Raw genomic sequence first — 20115 nt, forward strand, 5'->3', positions numbered from 1 at the left:
GCGGGGCGGGGCGGGACTGGGCCGGGTCCCTGGCAACCTCCTGCCCAGACGCGCTGCTACGGAGGAGCTGAGTGAGAGTCCTGGAGGTCGCGTGGGGCCGAGCCGGGGTACAGGCACCGCTGCTATGGACATCCCGCCACTGGCGGGCAAGATCGCGGCTCTGTCACTTGGCGCCTTCCCTGTATCCTTCGCACTCAACCATGTCTCAGTGCTCTCGCAGTGCGTGCGGAGGGGGGTAGGGAGGAGGGGGGACTGGGGAGGCATGGGGCTGCGCTGGAGGTGAGGAAGGGACTTGGCTCCCTTACGGCTTGGCTCCCAATGAGCTTTGCGACCCCAGCTGTTTTGCTCTGGGGCTTGGGGGCTGGGTCAGAACCCCTCAACCGGAAGTCCTCTTCTAATTGGCCCCAAGGCTGTGTGCTGAGGGTGGGGACACCCCTAGGACATTTAGGGGGGAGAAGGGAGGTTCAGAAGCAGAGTCCCCCCACCCCACCTCACCCTTGACAGAGCAGGGTTTGGGAGGTTTCTTTGGTCTTCCCAGGGTGTGCCCAGCACAGGCTCCAAAGTCACCACGGGTCAAAGTATTGCCCCAGATAAGGCCCTGGTGACCCGGCTTTTGCCACACCTGCTTCGCCACCCCTACCAGGTAGTCCCTCCATCTCCTGTTTAAGGCCTGAGACTTTTACTCAGTGCTGGCTCACCCTGTCCCTAACCTCAGTTTCCCCTGTACATGCCTCCAACTCCCCTGTCCCTGTCTCCTAACCTTAGATCCCAGCCCTATGATCCAGCCACTGAGTACTGAGCATCGGCAAAACCCCCCACACTCCTAAACCCAGCTCAACCCAAAACTTGGGGTAGAGGGAGTCTTGATTGTGGGGTTGGCTTCTTGGGTACAAATTTATGGCTCCATGTCCCTGGACCTCAAGTGTTCCAGGTTGCCTCTGGGATCCCCAGTTTCTTCACTGTGTAATGAACACAATCCTAGATTTCATCCCATAGTTACAGTTAAGGATTATGAATTGTGTGAAGACTCTAGTATGGTCCCATCTGACTACTATGATTGACATTGTGGGTCAGGTGGGGCTAAGAATGGGGATCCTAGTGGTTAGAGAGGTTCCAGAGAAGGTACAGACCTGGAGAGCATGGGAAAGGGAGGATAATGTGTGACCTTAGATAGATCTCCTGCCCTTTCTGGGCCTTGCCAAGTGTTGGGGGCTGCCCAGAGACCTAGCTTCTATGGTTTTGCAAATGGTGTCCTGCCTTATCAGGTTGATGGGGACAGATCAGGATAGGGGTGGGGTGGACTTTAGCCAGGAGGAGTCAGAAGTTTCACACAGGGAGGTGTACAGAGCTGAGCACTAAAGACCATCTGGCAGGTGGGGGTGCTGGGTCTGACCACAGAGGGGTTTAGTGTTGTTGAACAACTGATTAAGCAAACTGAGTCAAACATATCAGCAAGTGATGGGATCAATTCTACAGTCAGAAGGGGTTGATGTCCCTCAATACCTGACCCAAGATGGGCAATGATCTTTTCTGAGTAGTCAGAGAAGGCCTCCTGGAGGAGAAGCAATGTAGATGGGCCATGAAGATTGAGGGGAAGTTGCCAAGGGGAAAAACTTCTGGAAGGAGTTTCCAAAAGGAGCAAACAATCAGGGCAAGAGCCTGGTGATGAGAAAAGGTAGTTTAAGGGAAAGGCATTTCTGAATGGACAGATACTTTAGCCTCATCACCTGGAGCTTCCCAGAGTCTGTTCTTGCCCTCACCAGGGTGGGGTGGGTCTCAGCACTGGGTCTGGCTTCCCTGACTTGGTTTTCCTATTCACAGCCCCCTTGGCGTGACCCTGATGAGCGTCCTGATCCTAGGTCTGCTCTTAGTGGCTATATATAGCTTGTCCCGTGAGGAGATCTATGACCCACTCTATGCTGGTAAGTCAGTGGGAAGATCTTAGGGTAGAGAACTGTGAGCAATGTTTTCTCACTGGGTACCCTTGAAGGGCCTCCTCCATCACATTGGGGGCCCTTGAAGGGTTCCAATTAGATTGGAGACCCTCAAAGATACTGGAGAACTCCCATTTCTGGGGAACCTCAGAGGCCTTCCCATTCAGACTTGGAGCTCCTGAGTGGAATTGTCTTCCTATCACTCTGAAGTCTCCTGTAGGCAGAGACAATGCCTCTCCCAGCCTGGGTTCATATGACCTGTGGAGAGGGGACTGGGAGCAGTTAGGCACAGAGACATTGAATAGATCTGAGTTCCTGCTGCAGTCTCTGGTCCCACACATACCCAGGCCTGCTGTGAACACTCTCCCCACAGTGTTTGCAGTCTTTGCCTTCACCTCGGTAGTGGACCTCCTTATTGCTCTCCAGGAAGATGGCTACATGGTGGGCTTCATGGAGTTTTATACCAAGGAGGTACGTAGAGGTCAAGGGTGTGGTATGCTCCCTGCCTGGCTGCATGTTTGAGCCCTGCACCTGCTCCCCCAGGGTGAGCCATACCTGCGCACTGCTCACGGAATCTTCATCTGCTATTGGGACGGCATCGTTCACTGCCTCCTATACCTGGCCATGACTGGCGCCATCCGCAGAAGGTGCGAGGGATGGGCAGGGTGGTGTCTGGACCCTGAGAATCAGGTCAAGTTTTTAGGTGGGATCTCAGACTGGGTGGAGCTAGAAGTGTGTTTAGGAAAAATCTGGAGGCTTCTCTAGGGATCCAGCCAGATGTGGCCAGGAGAAAGTTCTGGGAATGTCACAGGTGACAATGGTGGCTGGCTCTTTTCTCTTGTATACCCTGCACTTAGGCAGCCACTTCTGTCCTTGGACAGAGGGTCAGACTATTCATTCCCTCATTCAACTTCCTGTTGTCCCTTTTATCCTGGGAAAAACTGGGAAGGAGCCAGGGCTGGAGATCCCAGGGTGCAGCCCGAGCCCTGGCCAGTGCTCTGAGACTGGGGAGAGTAATCTACTGGCCATCCCTTCATCCCCCACCCAGGAAGAGGTACCGGACCCTTGGACTGTACTGGTTGGGGTCCTTTGTCATGAGCATCTTGGTGTTTCTCCCAGGAAACATCCTTGGTAAGGACTTGGCTTTGAGAAATCCTGCCTCCCCAGGCTGGGTCACTGCCCTACACCTGGAAGCTCCCACAGGGTCCTCCCATTTCTTCCCTAGGGTCTGCTGAGGGCCCTACAAGCTCATCCATGTACCACCTAAGCCAGTAGCCTGCCTGCCTCTCCCCATTTCCCCTTGGAGGGGTGTTTCTAAGGGGAGCCAAGAACAGATAGAGTGTAGGAGTAGTGTCCAGAGGGTAAATTGAGGCAGGCCAATCTGAACAACATGGACATCATTTTGTGGGCACTGGGGAACCAGATGTGTTAAAGGTTGAGCAAGTAGAGAAAGAAAAACAATAAAAATTTAAAAAGCAGAAAAGCTTAAGCAAGTATGGCATGTGTGAATCATGACCTCCATCCAGGGGATCTGGCATGGCGCAGCTAAAGGGCCCAGCCAGGTCTGGGAGATCCTCACTGAGTTTCACTCATTTCTCCTACCATGACAGGAAAATACAGCTCAGAAATCAGGCCTGCCTTCTTCCTCACCATCTTATACGTCCTGGTCCCATGCTGGGCTGGCTTGAGAGTCTTCAAACAGTCCCAGGCACCAACCTGTTGCACCTCCAACGAGGTTAGTACCTTGCCCCCAGGCAGGCCTGTGCTCACTTACCTCAGTGTCCCCCATGTGAGTTGTTTCTGGTCAAAAACATTATCTCCTTGCAAGGATCTCCTTGGTCATTAGGAAAGAAGGGATGAACCTTTATGAAATGCCTATTGGAGAGCAAACTTCTCACATTGTTTCTCTTGCATGTGGTAGGTACAGGAGGAGCAAAGAAAAGGCCTTCTGCAGCGCCCAGCTGATTTGGCCCTCATCATATACCTCATTCTTGCTGGGTTCTTCACCCTCTTCCGGGGCCTTGTGAGTCTGGCTAGCCTACCCCTCTCCTGCCTTCAGCCTTCCTCCCCAACCTTCCCTTCCCACATATGTTCCTTCACTCAGTGCAAAAGTGTCATTACTCTCCCATCTGATCATTAAGGAAGTTCTTCATTGAGTTGACCTGAGTATATCATCACATAGCCCCATTCTTTGTAGCCTTCTCGCCAGCTCCAATATCTGTGGAGAGAACCAAGGCTGGGAGAGGCCAGAGTGAGGCATATGGGCCCTGCCTGGGAAGATGGGGAAGGCTTCCTGAGGGAAGGATGTTTAAAGCAGGTTGTTGGTTTGTCTCTTGACCCCAGGTGGTGCTTGACTGCCCCACAGATGCCTGCTTTGTCTATATCTATCAGTATGAACCATACCTGCGGGACCCTGTGGCCTACCCAAAAGTGCAGGTGAGAGGGCGAGTAGGATGAGAGGAACATGATCCTACAGTGTGTAGGGGTCCACTGGGCCTCTTTGAAGCAGGTGCCAGAAACACAATCAAATTGGCAAAAGCACAAATGGAATTATTGTCCTACCAAAGAAGTATAGACATTGTCTCAGGTATGGCTGAATCTATGAGCTCAAGGGGAGTTCTGTCTCTGGGCTCTGCTTTCTTTGCATGGGCTCCACTCCTAGATGGTCCCTTTGTAGGTGACAAGGAGAGCCTTGGGCAGCTCCAGGCTTCCTTCCTTCCTACTTAGCCACCTCAGAGGCATGTGAGCCCATATTTCCTCAGAGCTTAAGCACAAGTCTCAGGCAGTCTCTGATTGGACAAGTTTGAATCACATGCCCATCATGTAGCTGATCACTGTGGCCAGGAATAAGGTGGGTGGGCTCAGTGTGTATGTGGGGGGTGGGGGTGGGGTAAGGGGGATGCTCAAAGGAAATAGAGATGCAGGTTGCACAGGATAGGACTACAGAGAGCCTCCATCCTGGGTGGGGTTTGAGGCTGACCAGATCCTTCCTGGGGCCCCTACCTGAGGGGTCTCAGGAGACTCTTCTGGGCAACTGTTCATCCCACCGGCTGTGTGCCCCCCAGATGCTGGTTTACATGTTCTATGCATTGCCCTTCTATGGCCTGGCTGCCTATGCCCTTATCTTCCCTGGCTGTTCCTGGCTGCCTGACTGGGCCTTGGTGTTTGCTGGAGCCATCGGCCAGGTAAGGTGGGGTAATGTGGGGTGGAGGCAAATGCATAAGGAAGAAACTTTTTGCTTACCTATCAACCACTTTTGTGCTCTTCCTGGGAAGGGTGATGCTGGGCCCCTAAGAAGCCCCAGCCCCAGCACAGTACCCCAGGATTCCCTAGCCTGGAGGAGAAAGGGCCAGACACAGACCCCCAACTCCATGGGGTCAGAACTAGAGAGAGAAGACAGAGGCTGAGATGGATTCCAGAGGGAACAGATTTCTTAGAAGAGAGAGCACAGGAACTGGGCTTAGACATATAGGCATGAGTTCAACAGGCAGGGAAGGGCATTCCAGGAATGGGAACAGCATAAGGAAAGACACAGGGAGTCAATGATTTAGCAGAGCCATAACAAGGGTAAAAGGCAGAGGCAAGAGAAATTGGCAGCTAGATGGTGAGATGGAGAGCCATGAAAGGTATTTGAACAGTAGAGGACCCAGTCAGAGCTTGGGGTCTGTTTTGGGGTTTCTGATGGGATATGGTAAAGTCTGGGCCCAGGTCAGAGCAGTAGGGACCAGGAAGACATCTATGGATTATAATCAATAGGATTTGTGTCAAGGGCAGCTGCCTGGAGCAGGGAAGAGCTGGACGCAGGTCAGAAATATGGGTGTAAGGTCCAACAGACAGAGTGAATATGATTCTGGTTAGTCAGCTGAGGAGAGGCTCACAGACAGATGTACAATGACAGACAGAACCTGTGGGGACAGGGATATTTAGAGAAAGACAGACAGATTGGAAAAGGGAGACATGTAGGTCAGCAGAGCCAGAGAGATGGAGACAGGGACCCTCTGGGCTCCCCAGGGTGGGATGTTGGTGATTTTCTGGAACTGGTTTTCTCCAAGCCCCTGACATCCATCCTCCCTGTGTGGCCACCAGGCACAATTCTCACACATGGGTGCCTCCATGCACCTGCGCACACCCTTCACCTACCGTGTGCCGGAGGACACCTGGGCCTGTTTCTTCATGTGCAACCTGCTGTATGCGTTGGGCCCCCACCTGCTGGCGTGCCGTTGCCTGCTGTGGCCGGCCTTCTTCCTGCGCCTTCCCCCTGGCTCCCCGGCCTCCCACCAGAAGCAGCACTGAGGGGGCCTCTTGACTTCCCAGGACTCCATTAAACACACCCAGCCAGCCCTGACCTAAGAAAGCTGGATTGCGTATTTTAGAGGCAGAAGGTACATCCCTGGTTTCTTTGTTCCTGGCTATGGTGGTTTCAAGGCTTCCTGGTGGGACGAGAGACCCAAAGGCCAGGTGTTTGGTAAGAGAGGGCAACAGCCATACTCAGCTGTCACTGTTCCACAACTCCTATGGATTCTTCTACTCCCTTGTAGAATCTACCCCATTATCTCCAGGGATCCTTTTATTAAAATCCCTTTTGATGCCTACAGTGTTGCTACCTCAGTGTTTCAGGGGGCAGAGGTGGGAGACTGTCTTCTCAGACCCCGCAAAGGCCCGCCATCACTGCCAGTGTGTCTGTTGGGAGTTGAAGGTGCCAGATATCAGGAGTCTGCCTCTGGTGGATGTGCACAGCTCTACTTTCCAGATGGGGAAAACAGAAGAGGGGAAAGCATGGAGAGGATCAGAACCTGCCTGAAGCCACAATCAGAAGAGTCCAAAGTCCTATCTCTGCCAATAAATTATAATAATTAATAGTGTGTCACTGTTATTTAGCACCTACTGTTTACCATGCCAAGGGCTAACCTCATATGCTCTATGCTAGATCCCACCCCATATTCCAGATGGGGAAACTGAGCCTGCAGGAGATGATGGTCCTGGTCTGAGTTTACACTTCCTGGATGCAGCTAAACTAGAAATAGCCCTGGCAACTTCAACCACAGAGCCCATAATCCTGACTCTACTGTCTGGTTGGCTCATACTTTGGGGAAACCTGAGGAGGCAGCCAAGGGGTTGGGGGAAGAGCTCATTGTTTCCTGGTTTGATTACTGAACCTGGTTGAAGGGCTGTGTTCCCGGGTGACAGGTCCAAAGTCAGGTCAGGGGCTTGATCAGACTCCCCTGCTCCTCACCCTTACTAACACTTATTAGACACCTGTTATATGCCTAGCATTGGATCTTCACCAAAGAATCAGTATTCCATTTCCCAGAAGAGGAAACAGGTTCAGAGAAACCAAGCTCTCTTCCAAGGCCCCACAATGGGTAAAGGCATAGTTGAATCTAGATCTGTTGCTGCATGAGTGGGTGATTGTTGTGAGGGCCTCACTACACAGAGTGAGCACCTTTTCAGTGCCAGAGACCAGGACAATGGGATGGTCACCCGGTGACAAACAGGAAAACAGACCTGCAGGCCAAGCCCCTTCCCAGGTTATTCAGCCCCCTGCCCATGCCAGGCATCTAAGATGGAAGATTCCCTCCTCCGTTTTAAAGATGGCTAAACTGAGGCCCAGAGAGGTTCCTCCGTGGGCAGCACGGGCTGGGACCTGGTTCTGCACTCACTATCCACTGCGATCCTTCCTTCCTCTCCCGGTTTCCTCTCCACGGAGTGTGCACCTCTGCTTTCCCTTTAACACCCCCCCCACACACACACACACCACCGCCACCTTGTCCGCCTCCCTCCTCCCCTTGCAGGCAGTCCCCGGGATTGCGCCGCCTGCTGACACCTGCCCAGTCCTTCCTGAGTGTGCCAAGAGCGCAGTCCTGGAGCGCAGAGGCCGCTGGGCGGGGGCCATACGGGCAGCATGGTGAGTGGGGCCGAAGCGTGGGTCCGGATAGGTCCTTCTCTAGGATTCTCTCTGTCTCTATGTCCCTCCTTTTTTCTATCTCCAGTCTCTCTCCCGCTCCATCGCTCCCATCCCTTCTGTCCCTCACCTTCCTTCTCGAATTCTCTGCTTCCCCTTCTCTATTCCTCTCAGTCTCTATTTTTCTCTCCCTCTTTTTTCCTGGTTTCTTTTCTCTCCCTCTCTGAGTCTCTGTCTCTCCCTCTTGCTCTCTCCTCTCTTCTTTTTCAGTCTCCGTTGCTCCCTCTGCATTTCTGTTTCTCTCCGTCTTTTCTTCCTCTTCTTTCTCCTTCCTCGCTCTTCTGTCTTCATCTCTCCCTGCTTTTCTCTGTGTCTCTTTCCCTTTTCTTGTTCTTTCTTTGTGTCTCTCCCTCTCTCAACAACTCCTCCGCATCCACCCGCAAACCCTGCTCCGACCCGGTTTGCTGCAGTCTCCTGGCGCACGCATAACCTTGCCACTGCTCCAGCTGTTCCTCCTCCTGCCTTTCTCGCCCTGGACCAGAGAGACATGGGGGCAGGGCTCTAAGCCACCTAAGTAGGGGTTAGGGGATCGGGCAAGACTAAGGGAGGGTGAGTTCAGGGACGTGGGTTTTGAGCAAGGGCGACGATGTGAGGTCTCAGGAGAGGGAATGAGAAGTGGGGGAGGGTTTGCCAGCCTTCTTGGAGGCGTCCTCTGGGACCCTAGCCGAGAAAGAGGTCTGGGCACGTGAGAAGTTTTCCCCGCAGAGAAGAAAGGCCACCGGGCTAGTCCTCCTAAAGGCAAAGGCCACGAGGTTGGACTGAGCGCTCGGTGCCCCCAGGTGTGGGCCCTTGGCCCCGGCGCACTCTGGGCAGCAGCCTGGGGAGTCTTGCTGCTGGTGGCCCCTGCAGGGGCACAGCGCGGCGGGAAGAAGGTCGTGCATGTGCTTGGTGAGTCAGTGAGCCCTGAATAAGTGTACCGGGGTGCATGGAAGGGGGGATAGGGGAGGGCACTGGGCGTCCCTGATGGCCACAGGCCCCGCATCTCCTCGCCCTCCCAGTTCCCTCCCTGAGCACCTTTACCCATCTGATTTAACCCACCCAAGTTTAATGACCACATCCCCGTCCAGGGTCCCCTTCCCCAGGTTCCCCACCTTGCCCCTGGTGCCTCTTCTGAATTTTCCTTGGTTGCCCACAGAGGGCGAGTCGGGCTCCGTGGTGGTGCAGACAGCACCAGGGCAGGTGGTCAGCCACCGGGGTGGCACCATCGTCTTGCCCTGCCGTTACCACTATGAGGCAGCTGCCCACAGTCACGACGGCGTCCGTCTCAAGTGGACAAAGGTGGTGGAGCCGCTGGCCTTTACTGATGTCTTCGTGGCGCTGGGCCGCCAGCACCGGGCGTTTGGCAGCTACCGAGGGCGGGCTGAGCTGCAGGGCGATGGTCCTGGGGACGCCTCCTTGGTTCTCCGAAATGTCACACTGCAAGATTATGGGCGCTATGAGTGCGAGGTCACCAATGAACTAGAGGATGACACTGGCATGGTCAAGCTGGACTTAGAAGGTGACCAGCCTGTGGGCAGGATGAGATGCATTTCTAAGGGAGGGTTGAAGGAGGGTATTGAAAGGAAAAGAAATCAAATCATTGGCCTGAAGGAATTTCGAGGCTTGGTAGGGTAGGACTAATTCAGGGATACTGCAATGTCTAGAAGGAGGTTGCTGATGGCATCTGGTAAGTAAAGTCCAAGGATACTGTGAAATAGACCACAAAGCACAGGAAAGTCCTCCACAGCAAAGAATGATCCAGTCCAAAATGCCAATAACGAGGATGTTGAGAAACCCTAGAGTAGGATTCAGGAAAAGTGAACTCCAGGCACTCACATCATGTCAGGAATCCCTCCCTCAGCTCTGCTTTCCTGAGTGGGTTTCCTCTTACAAGTTTCCCCTAATAGAAAAAAATTTTTGGCCTGACCAGGCAGTGGCACAGTGGATAGAGTGTCGGACTGGGATGTGGAGGACCCAGGGTCGAGGCCCCAAGGTTGCCAGCTTGAGCACGGGCTCATCTGGTTTAAGCAAGGCTCACCAGCTTGAGCCCAAGGTCGCTGGTTTGAGCAAGGGGTCACTCGGTCTGCTGAAGGCCCATGGTTAAGGCACGTATGAGAAAGCAATCAATGAACAACTAAGGTGCTGCAACGAAGAATTGATGCTTCTCATCTCTCTTCCTTCCTGTCGCTGTCTCTCTCTCTGTCACAAAAAAAAGAAAAAGAAAAAACAAACAAACTTGTATCAGATTTTCACCCTCTCACTTTACCGATTTTCTAGGAGTGCTAGCTAGAATCTCAGAATTGTCCCTCATTGGGCCAACCTTTTGAGTCATGTAAGCCAGTCACTGTGGCTGAGAGATGGGATGCTTTGATTCGCTGACTATGGAGCTGGGAGGTGAGGTTTATTTTAGAATTCCCTTCCACCTGGTTTGCCTTCTTTAGTCATTTAGAACAGTGGTCCCCAACCTTTTTTGGGCCACGGACTGGTTTAATGTCAGAAAATATTTTCATGGACCGGCCTTTAGAGTAGGACGGATAAATGTATCACGTGACCGAGACAAGTGTCAAGAGTGAGTCTTAGATGGATGTAACAGAGGGAATCTGGTCATTTTTTAAAAATAAAACATCATTCAGACTTAAATATAAATAAAACGGAAATAATGTAAGTTATTTATTCTTTCTCTGTGGACTGGTACCAAATGGCCCATGGCCCGGTACCGGTCCACGGCCCGGGGGTTGGGGACCACTGATTTAGAAGATGCTTGGAAAGATTTTAGGGTCTTCACTTGCCGAACTTACCCTCAATAGCAATTAACCCAATAATGGCAGCAATTCTCCTTTATTGAGTATTTTCTTTGTGCCAGGTGCTTGATCAAAGGGCTCTGTGGAATCTCTCTCTCTTTTTTTATTCAGTGAGAGAGGGGAGGCAGAGACAGACTCACATATGCCCCACCATGATCCACCTGGCAAGCCCACTAGGGGGTAATGCTCTGCCCATCTGGGACTTTGCTCCTTTGCTCAGCAACCATGCTCTTCTCTGTCTGAGGCCAAGGCTATGGAGCCATCCTCAGCACCCCGGTCCAACTCGTTCCAATTGAGCCATGGCAGCAGGAGGGGAAAAGAGAGAGAGAAAAGTGAGGGGGCGGGGGGTGGGAAAGCAAACAGACGCCTCTCCTGTGTGCCCTGACTGGAGATCGAACCTGGAATATCCACATGCCAGGCATACACTCTACCACCAAGCCAACCTGCCAGGGCCTGGAATCTCTCATTTAATTTCCCCCAAATCCCTGGGGGTGATTCAACTAGCTCAGAGAAGTTAGAGCCTTGCCCAAGGCACATGCTAGTGAGTAGCAGGGCCAGGACTTGAACCCCAGTCTCTCAGGTTCCAGGTCTTTTCCCTGGCTCCTGTTTGCCTCCTTCCTGCATCTGCTGAGAGTACTCAACTCACCCCCCATGCCCTGCCCTTCAAACACAGACACAGAGAACACTTGTGAGCAGAGTTGACTGTGAGTCTGATGAGGGATGAGTTATAGCAACTGACAGTGGAAGGAACACCAACAGGTACTCCCTGGACAATGCTGGGAGCCAGGAATCAAAGGGAGATTTTCCCAGAGTCAATCTTTCAGGAGCTCCCAGTGTGGGAAGCCAGACTGGACATGGATATTTCCAGCTTTGTGGTCTCAGGGCTTGACCATAGGGAAGGTCTCAGTGTTTGGAGAATGGCAGAAGCATATAGGACTGAATGGAGCAGGGTTGTGGGAGCTGGGTTTTGAAGGATAAATAGGAGTTGAGCAGGTGGAAAGAACAAGAATAAAAGTCTCCGGCGGTGGAAAGGGAGTAGAAACGATTACTATATTAAGGAGGAGGGTCGCCTGACCTGTGATGGCGCAGTGGATAAAACATCGACCTGGAACGCTGAGGTCGCCAGTTCGAAACCCTGTACTTGTCTGGTCAAGGCACATATGGGAGTTGATGCTTCCTGCTCCTCCCCTCCCTCTCTCCCCCCTTTTCTAAAATGAATAAATAAAATCTTAAAAAAAAAAAAAAAAAGGAGGATGAGGGTCAAGGGAGCTAAGCTTAAGGTAAAAGGAGCCATAAGCTGTGTGAGCTGGAAAAAAGCATGATGGTGTCTGAGATCAACCAGAGTGAGGGAAGATCTAGTTGAAGAGACACAGAGCACTCCAGATGTCAGGTGGGTGGGGGGATGGCTGGGGGTCTGAGCTGACCCCCGTGTGTCCTCGCAGGCGTGGTCTTCCCTTACCACCCCCGTGGAGGCCGCTACAAGATGACCTTCACGGAGGCGCAGCGCGCATGCGCTGCGCAGGACGGCATCCTGGCGTCGGCCGAGCAGCTGCACGCGGCTTGGCGTGAGGGCCTGGACTGGTGCAACGCGGGCTGGCTTCGCGATGGCTCGGTTCAGTATCCTGTGAACCAGCCCCGGGAGCCCTGCGGAGGCCTGGACGGGGTCGGGAGTACCCGGGATGATGGCGGTGCCTCCGGGGGCGTGCGCAACTACGGCTACCGCCATAACGCGGAGGAACGCTACGACGCCTTCTGCTTCACATCCAACCTCGCGGGTGCGTAGGCCTCGCACCTGGGAACGCAGGCCCTGCACCTGGGAGTACGCGCCCCCGCCCCGCAACAAGCCTCTTCCGGGTGCCCCTCCATCTCAATCTCTCTTGACTTACCCACCCCACCCCCAGTTTCTCCTTCCCAGCCCTTACCCTCTGGGGCCAGACCAAGAGTTTCCCTAGCCCAGGACCATCACGGCGCGCAAATCAACACTGGCCAGGCCGAGCCTGGGTTCCCTGGCTGCAGGGGAAAGGAGGCTCTTTAATCTTGAGGCTGGGGTCCTGGGTGCAGGCGGGCGGGGGTATCCTGAATCCAGAGGTTAAGTCCTGGGAGCGGCCCTAACCTCTTCCCCAATCTCCCGCAGGGCGCGTGTTCTTCCTGAAGACGCTAAGGCCCCTGCCCTTCTCTGGAGCAGCGCGCGTGTGCGCGGCGCGTGGCGCAGCCGTGGCAAAGGTGGGGCAGTTGTTCGCCGCGTGGAAGCTACAACTACTGGACCGTTGTACCGCAGGCTGGCTGGCCGACGGGAGCGCGCGCTACCCCATCGTAAACCCGCGCGCGCGCTGCGGCGGCCACCGGCCCGGCGTGCGCAGCCTGGGCTTCCCAGACGCCACGCGCAGGCTCTTTGGCGTCTACTGTTACCGCGCGCCCGGAGCGCCTGACCCTGCACCCGGCGGCTGGGGCTGGGGCTGGGCCGGAGGCGGCGGCTGGGCCGGAGGCGCACGCGACCCCGCTGCCTGGACCCCACTGAGAGTCTAAGCGCGGGGCGCAGACGGCCGAGGGGCTTGACGACTGTCGGAGTGCCCTGCTATCCGCTGGAGACGGACCACGCCCCCTGCGGCACTCCGCAGGCTGACTAGGCTCCTATGGTCCTTGAACATTGACCACACCCCTAGAGACTGTCCAGTCCCGGAAGACAAGTCCCCTGGAGCACCCTGGACACTGATCAAGCCCCCGTTTCTTGGACAGTGGATTTCCCCTTCTCTCCTGACTTTCTCCAGGAGACTGGGCACATCCCCTGAGCACCCCTGGAGGCCAACAGACCCTGAGGTCTCCTGAAGACGAATCCCCCAAGGTCACCTGGACACAGACAGAACCACTCCTGTGGTCACCTGGAGGCTGGACCCCCGGGATTACCTGGAGACTGGCCTCTTCATCTCCCTGGAGACTTAAGACTTAATGGTCACTTGGCAACTGAACTATCCTCCCATCACCTATAGAGAAACTAGGAACTGCAGTTTGACAGGTGACAACGCCCCCATAGTCACATGGAAACTGGGGGCTCCTGTCCTCTCCCCAGTGGTAATTGGAGATTGGGTACTCCCATTCTTCCTCCTTTACCTGGAGTCCCCTGAAATTTCCATGGTAGCAGACCAAGTCCCCAGGTCACAGTGGAGAACAGCCCCATATCTCCAGATTTAGGGGAGATCACCCTTTGTCACTGCTAAGACACATTGACACACCCCAGCTGGCTCGCATGACTGGCAACCATACCCCACCCTCAGGTATCTTTTTGGAAGAGCAAGTCCACTCCCACCTGACCACTATTTTCCTGGCTGTAGCTAAAGAGACAATCCCCAGGACCCAGGGACCCATAAGATCCATGTTACAAGCTATGGAAGCAAGCCACCTCACTTCCCATTGTCACTAAGGTGACCAAGCCCAGCTTTTCCCTGTCACCTAGAGTCACACAGCCCTTCCCTCATCAGTTACAGAGATAGTGTCTCCCTCCTCTAGCTGGAACCATACATACCACACCATTCCCTGTCTCACCAGAGACCCACCCCAGAGACCTACAACTCCACTTCCCTTGTCCCCACCCTGACCAACAGCCAACTATCCAGAGAGTAAACCAACATTCAGTTCTCCAGGTCTCACCATGGAAACAGGCTGCCCTTTCCCCAGGCCCAGCCTAGCTCCTAGCCACCCTCCAACTTCCTCAGCTATTGCCATGGAGACCAAACTGGTTTCTGAGGTAACAGAACACCTGTCTCCCTAGGCTTTTCCTTTTCAGCAGGGCCCCACCCACCAGGCTGTCACACAGACTGTTAAAGTCATCCCCATGACAACAGGCCCCCCCCCAACTCTCAGGAACTTCTCACCATGGGCAGGAACTGCACCCTATAGGGCTTGATGGCAGCCCCTTCACTAGGTGGGCTCAACCTCAGGCAGCATTCCCCAGACAGAGCTGGACTTCTGGAGCTGCTGGGCACCCTCTGTTTGCATGATAACTATATCCCAGACAGCAGCTATGCATGACACACCCCTGTGACACCCAGGTGTTTTCATCACCTCTGTAGAGATGAGTAAACAGGCCTTGGCTCTTTGAGCTGTGCAAGCACTGGGCTCCCCTGTTCCTCTGAGATCCCATCCCCATTTTCACTAAGATCTCTCCCTTCCCTAATCCCCCCTCCACCATTTTCCTCCTTAGAAATCCACGAGAGATGGAATGTTCTTAAACATCAAAATCCACTCTGAGCTCAATGTTTTAATTGATTCTTGCCAAGAAGTCGGGACCCTTCCAAACTCCCCAGTGTTGAGAGCCACCCAGCCATGGAAAATCACAATTCCACAGTCTTGACTGGAGTAGCACTGGGGACCTTCCTGGAACCCTCTTTACTGTCCCATCCATCTCAAGAAAACATATCAGTGGGTTGGGAACCAGTATGGCTTGAGCTCTAATCCTGCTTGTGACAAAGTGACAAAACCCCTGACCCTATTTCCTCCTCTGTACTAAGGCTGTTCTAAGGTCCCAGTGAGTGTAAAGTGTACAGCAGGGGCTCAATAAAAAAATTTTTAATGAATGAGAAAAAGAGGCAGCCAGTGAATAATTACTTCAAAATGCAGTTATGGTGGACAAAATATTTCCAGGCAGGGGGTTCATAGTGATGATTCAGTCAGAAGTCTTGCCTCACTCCTCAGAACCACATCCTACACCTTAGTCTCCTCTCCCTTTCCTTGTCCTCCCCCAACTGTCCTGTGAGCTATCTGCTATGGGTCTGGCCGTTCTTGGCCATGTCCTGATTGGGTCACTGACAAACTCAGTGGTTCCTCTCAATACCCAGGCATAAAGTATATGAAACTGAATTAGAAATTCCTGCTCCAGAGAAGTTGCACATTTTCCTGTGGAGTAGGTGGGGGTGGGCGTGAGGGAGTGTGGGCTGAGGAGTATTGGAAGTTTCCAGGATGCAAACAAAGGAAAAAGAAAGTGGAAAGTTCTGGTTTGGTTGTAGAAGTGGGATGGTCAATGTACCTGCTCATCCTTCAACACCAGATTTGACATAGCTTTTAGACGCAAACCTCTAAATGCAGGGTTCCTCTGAATGTAGAATTCAGCTTCTTGGTTAGACTGCCTTGGGCTCCAGCTTGGCCTTTGCTTCCTCAAATAGGGGAATGGTAAGGGACATGTTTCCAGAGATGCGTGTGCATGGAATTTTTCATCCCGCTTTTTCCCTTCTGGCATCCTCCCCCCCCCCCCCCCCCCAGCCATTCCAGCTCCTTGGTTTCCAGAGAGTATATAACTTTCCCTCTTATTCCTTGAGATGTGGAGGAGCTGACTCCATCTCCTTCCAGCTCGACCAATGAGTGATGTGGCCCATTCCCTGGGCAGCCCTGATTGGTCCAGGGATGGACATAGACCCATTGAGACCAATGAGATGCACCCTGGGATTTTGATGGATGATTGGGTGGAGGGAACCTTCCTTTCACTGGGATCACTGCGCTGTTGGAGTGAATGTCTCCAGGGTCTATCAGGAAGAAGAGCTAAGGGCTGGCAACTAGGGTATAATCTTTCCTGAAACCAGGTATTCAGGAAAACCTCTCTCTAGTCTCTCTCTTGTCCTCTTACCACCCAGATTACTACCTAGAAACATATGAAATTTCTTACCTGTCCTCCTCTTCCAAAGATGTTTTATGTTCAGTCAAACGAACATGCATATATATTTCTTTTCCTCACTTTTGCACAAATGATAGTGGACAACATATACTGTCATATTGTAAAATTTATAACATGTAAATTCACCATTGTAAATGTATTAAATGTTTTAAAGTGTTCCATTCAATGGCATTTAGCACATTTACAGTGTTGTGCAACCATCTAGTTCTAAGATTTTTCATCACTCCAAAAGAAAACCCCACCCCCATTAAGCAATTGATTTCCATTCTTTCCCTTTCCCGCACCCTCACCGCTGCCCTGGCAAATGGTAATCTGTTTTCTGTATCTATGGATTTGCTTAGTCTTAATATTTCTTATAAATGAAATCATATATGTCTTTTTTTTTTTTTTACAGAGACAGAGAGAGAGTCAGAGAGAGGGATAGACAGGGACAGACAGGAACAGAGAGATGAGAAGCATCAATCATTAGTTTTTCATTCTACATTGCGACGCCTTAGTTGTTCATTGATTGCTTTCTCATATGTGCCTTGACCGTGGGCCTTCAGCAGACTGAGTAACCCCTTGCTTGAGTCAGTGACCCTGGGCCCAAGCTGGTGAGCTTTTTGCTCAAACCAGATGAGCACTCACTCAAGCTGGTGACCTCGGAGTCTTGAACCTGGGTCTTCAGCATCCCAGTCCAACGCTCTATCCACTGCACCACCGCCTGGTCAGGCATATATGTCTTTTTTCTGTTTATTTTATTTTATTTTTTAGTGAGAGGGAGGTGTGGGATAGACAGAGACAGACAGACTGGAAGTAAGAGAGATGAGAAGCATCAACTTGCAGTTGCAGCATTTTATTTAGTTCATTGATTGCTTTCTCATACGTACCTTGACCTGGGTGGCTGGGCTCCAGCCAAGCCAATGACCTTGGGCTCAAGCCAGCGACCTTTGCGCTCAAGTCAGCAACCATAAGGTCATGTCTATGACTCCATGCTCAAGCTGGCAACCCTGCACTCAAGCTGGTGACCTCAGGGTTTCAAACCTGGGTCCTCAACATCCCAAGTTGATGCTCTTTCCATTGAGCCACCAACCTGGTCAGGCACAATATGTCCTTTTGTGTCTGGCTTCTCTCACTCAGCATAATGCATGTGTGTATTTTTAAAAGATTTTATTTATTGATTTTTAGAGAAAGGAGAGAGAGAGAATGAGAAAGGAGGAGTGGGAAGCATCAACTCATAGTTGCTTCTTATATGCGCCTTGATCAGGCAAGCCCAAGGTTTCAAATCAGCAACTTCAGCATTCCAGGTTGACGCTTTACCCATTGCACCACCACAGGTGAGGCTCAGCATAATGTTTTTGAGGTTTATCCATGTTGTAGCTTGTGTTAGTGCTTCCTTCCATTTTATGGCTAATACTCCCTGGTGTTTGTTTGTGTGTGTGTGTGTGTGTGTGTGTGTGTGTGTACCACATTTTGTTTACTAATTTATCAGTTGATGGACATTTTCCACCTTTTAGCAATTGTGAATAATGCTACTGTAAATGTTTGTGTGCCATATGTACTTTATGTAACTCTTACTTAATAATGTTTTTTGCTTGGTTTTTTTTTTTTTTCTGAAGTTGGAAATGGGAAGGCAGTCAGACTCCCGCATGCGCCCGACCGGGATCCACCCGGCACACCCACCAGGGGGCGATGCTCTGCCCCTCTGGGGCGTCGCTCTATTGCAACCAGAACCATTCTAGCGCCTGAGGCAGAGGCCACAGAGCCGTCCTCAGCGCCTGGGCTAACTTTGCTCCAATGGAGCCTTGGCTGCACGAGAGGAAGAGAGAGACAGAGAGGAAGGAGAGGGGGAGGGGTGGAGAAGCAGATGGGTGCTTCTCCTGTGTGCCCTGAGTCCCGGGAATCGAATCCAGGAGTCCTGCGCGCCAGGCCGACGCTCTACCACTGAGCCAACCAGCCAGGGCCTTGCTTGTTTGTTTTTAGTGATCAAGTGAGAGACAGGAAGTGAGGGAGATGAGAAGCATCAACTCATATTCGAAACACTTTTCATTCATTGATTGCTTCATATATATGCCTTGACTGGGGAGCTCCAGCCAGAGTCATATCTATGATCCCACACTCAAGCTGGTGACCCCACACGCAAGTTGGTGAGTCTGCTCTCAAGCCAGATAAGCCCATGCTTAAGCTGGCAACCTCAAGATTTCAAATCTGGGACCTCAGCATCCCAGGTCGACGTTCTATCCACTGTACCACCACCAATCAGGCAATAATGTATTTTTGAGATAGTTTCCATCAGCATATAAAGATTCCATCCCCCATTCTGCCCTGGCCAGGTAGCTCAGTTAGTTAGATCATTGTCCTGATATGCGAAAGTTGTGGGTTGATTCCCAGTCAGGGCACATACAGGAGTCAACCAATGAGTGCATAAATAAATGGAACAACAAATTGATGTTACTCTCTCTATCTCCCTTCCTCTTCCTCTTGAAAGTCAAATTTAAAAATATATATAAAAGAAGATCCTCCATACACTCTTTTGGTGGTCAGCAGAGTTTTCATTGTTCGGATGAACCAAACAATGTAGCCAATCTCCTAATGGTGGACACTTAAATAGTTTTCATGTTTTGCTGTTAGTAATAGGCATCTACATTATGTCACACAAGTACGACTGGAGGATGCTATCAGTTGATTGGTCAAGGGGTCAAAACTTGCCATTTTGATAGTGATCTCCACCTCTTCTTAGAGGTAGGGCCAAGTTATATTCCACGAGTAACAGATATACTTGCTATTTCCACACATTCTCACCAGCATCGTGTTATCACTTTTTACCTTAGCTAGTGTGATAGGTGAAAATTGTGGTTGTCACTTGCAATTCTCTTATGTTTAAAACTGAATATCCTCTACTTTGACCCTAGGTGCAGGTGGTTGAGTAAATCATAAACCATTCTCAGTTTAGCTATATTGTCATCATTTGTCTATGCAAGGCTTCCTCTCTTGTTAAATTTATTTATCCCTCCCCTTTTTTTAGAGAGCGAGAGACAGACAGACAGGCAGACAGGAAAGAAGAGAGATTAGAAGCTTCAATTTTTTGCTGCTGCACCTTAGCTGCTCATCAACTGCTCTCTCATGTGCCTTGATCAGGGGAGCTCCAGCTGAGCCAGTGACCCCTTACCCAAGTCAGCAACCTTGGGCTCAAGCCAGTGACCTTCAGCTTCAAGCCAGTGACCTTTGGGCTCAAGCCAGAGACCTTTGGGCTAAGCCAGAGACCATAGGGTCATGTCCATGATCCCACACTCGAGCAAACAACCCTGGGGTCTTGAACCCGACCTTCCAGCATCCTAGGCCGATGCTCTATCTACTGTGCCACCACCTGGTCAGGCTATTTATTCTCTTTTTAAAATATACTCTTCTTTGTTTATCTTGTTGTTCATACAAAATGTGTATTACTTTGTTTAACATATGTTGTTGTTTAAGAGCCATCTGTATTTCCTTTCCTGTGAACATTTTGTTCATATTCTTCGCACATTTGGCTATTGGATTATTTGGTTTTTTTCCTATTGATTTGTAGAAGCTTTTTATATATATATTTCTGTTTGATAATTGTTCCTAAGTTTGGCATTTGCCTTTTGACCTTGCTTATGGTATTTGTTGCCGCTATTGCTTTTAGAATAAAGGCCCATCTCCTCACTACAGCTCATATAGCCCTCAATAATTCATCCTCTGCCTCTCTGCTCTCATCTGCCTCCACTCTCTACCTCTATTACTCTGTTCCAGCTACTGTGGTCTTCTTGCTGTTCCTCA

General features: G+C 51.5%; 2 protein-coding genes across 2 annotated transcripts; both read left to right on the forward strand.

The window, feature by feature from the left end:
* Positions 1–6526, forward strand: TM6SF2 (transmembrane 6 superfamily member 2). Its single transcript, XM_066268419.1, has 10 exons — positions 1–219; positions 1822–1922; positions 2308–2405; positions 2478–2581; positions 2983–3065; positions 3545–3669; positions 3856–3957; positions 4278–4370; positions 5000–5119; positions 6021–6526. Exons 1-10 carry the CDS (start codon positions 125–127, stop codon positions 6225–6227), a joined length of 1128 nt encoding a protein of 375 aa, XP_066124516.1. The 5' UTR covers positions 1–124; the 3' UTR covers positions 6228–6526.
* A 1231-nt stretch (positions 6527–7757) lies between these two features.
* Positions 7758–15246, forward strand: HAPLN4 (hyaluronan and proteoglycan link protein 4). Its single transcript, XM_066268404.1, has 5 exons — positions 7758–7839; positions 8676–8784; positions 9032–9394; positions 12119–12451; positions 12811–15246. Exons 1-5 carry the CDS (start codon positions 7837–7839, stop codon positions 13200–13202), a joined length of 1200 nt encoding a protein of 399 aa, XP_066124501.1. The 5' UTR covers positions 7758–7836; the 3' UTR covers positions 13203–15246.
* The last annotated feature ends 4869 nt before the right edge of the window (positions 15247–20115 follow it).

Source organism: Saccopteryx bilineata, chromosome 1 (assembly GCF_036850765.1).
Source record: "Saccopteryx bilineata isolate mSacBil1 chromosome 1, mSacBil1_pri_phased_curated, whole genome shotgun sequence".
Taxonomy (NCBI): Eukaryota; Metazoa; Chordata; class Mammalia; order Chiroptera; family Emballonuridae; genus Saccopteryx; species Saccopteryx bilineata.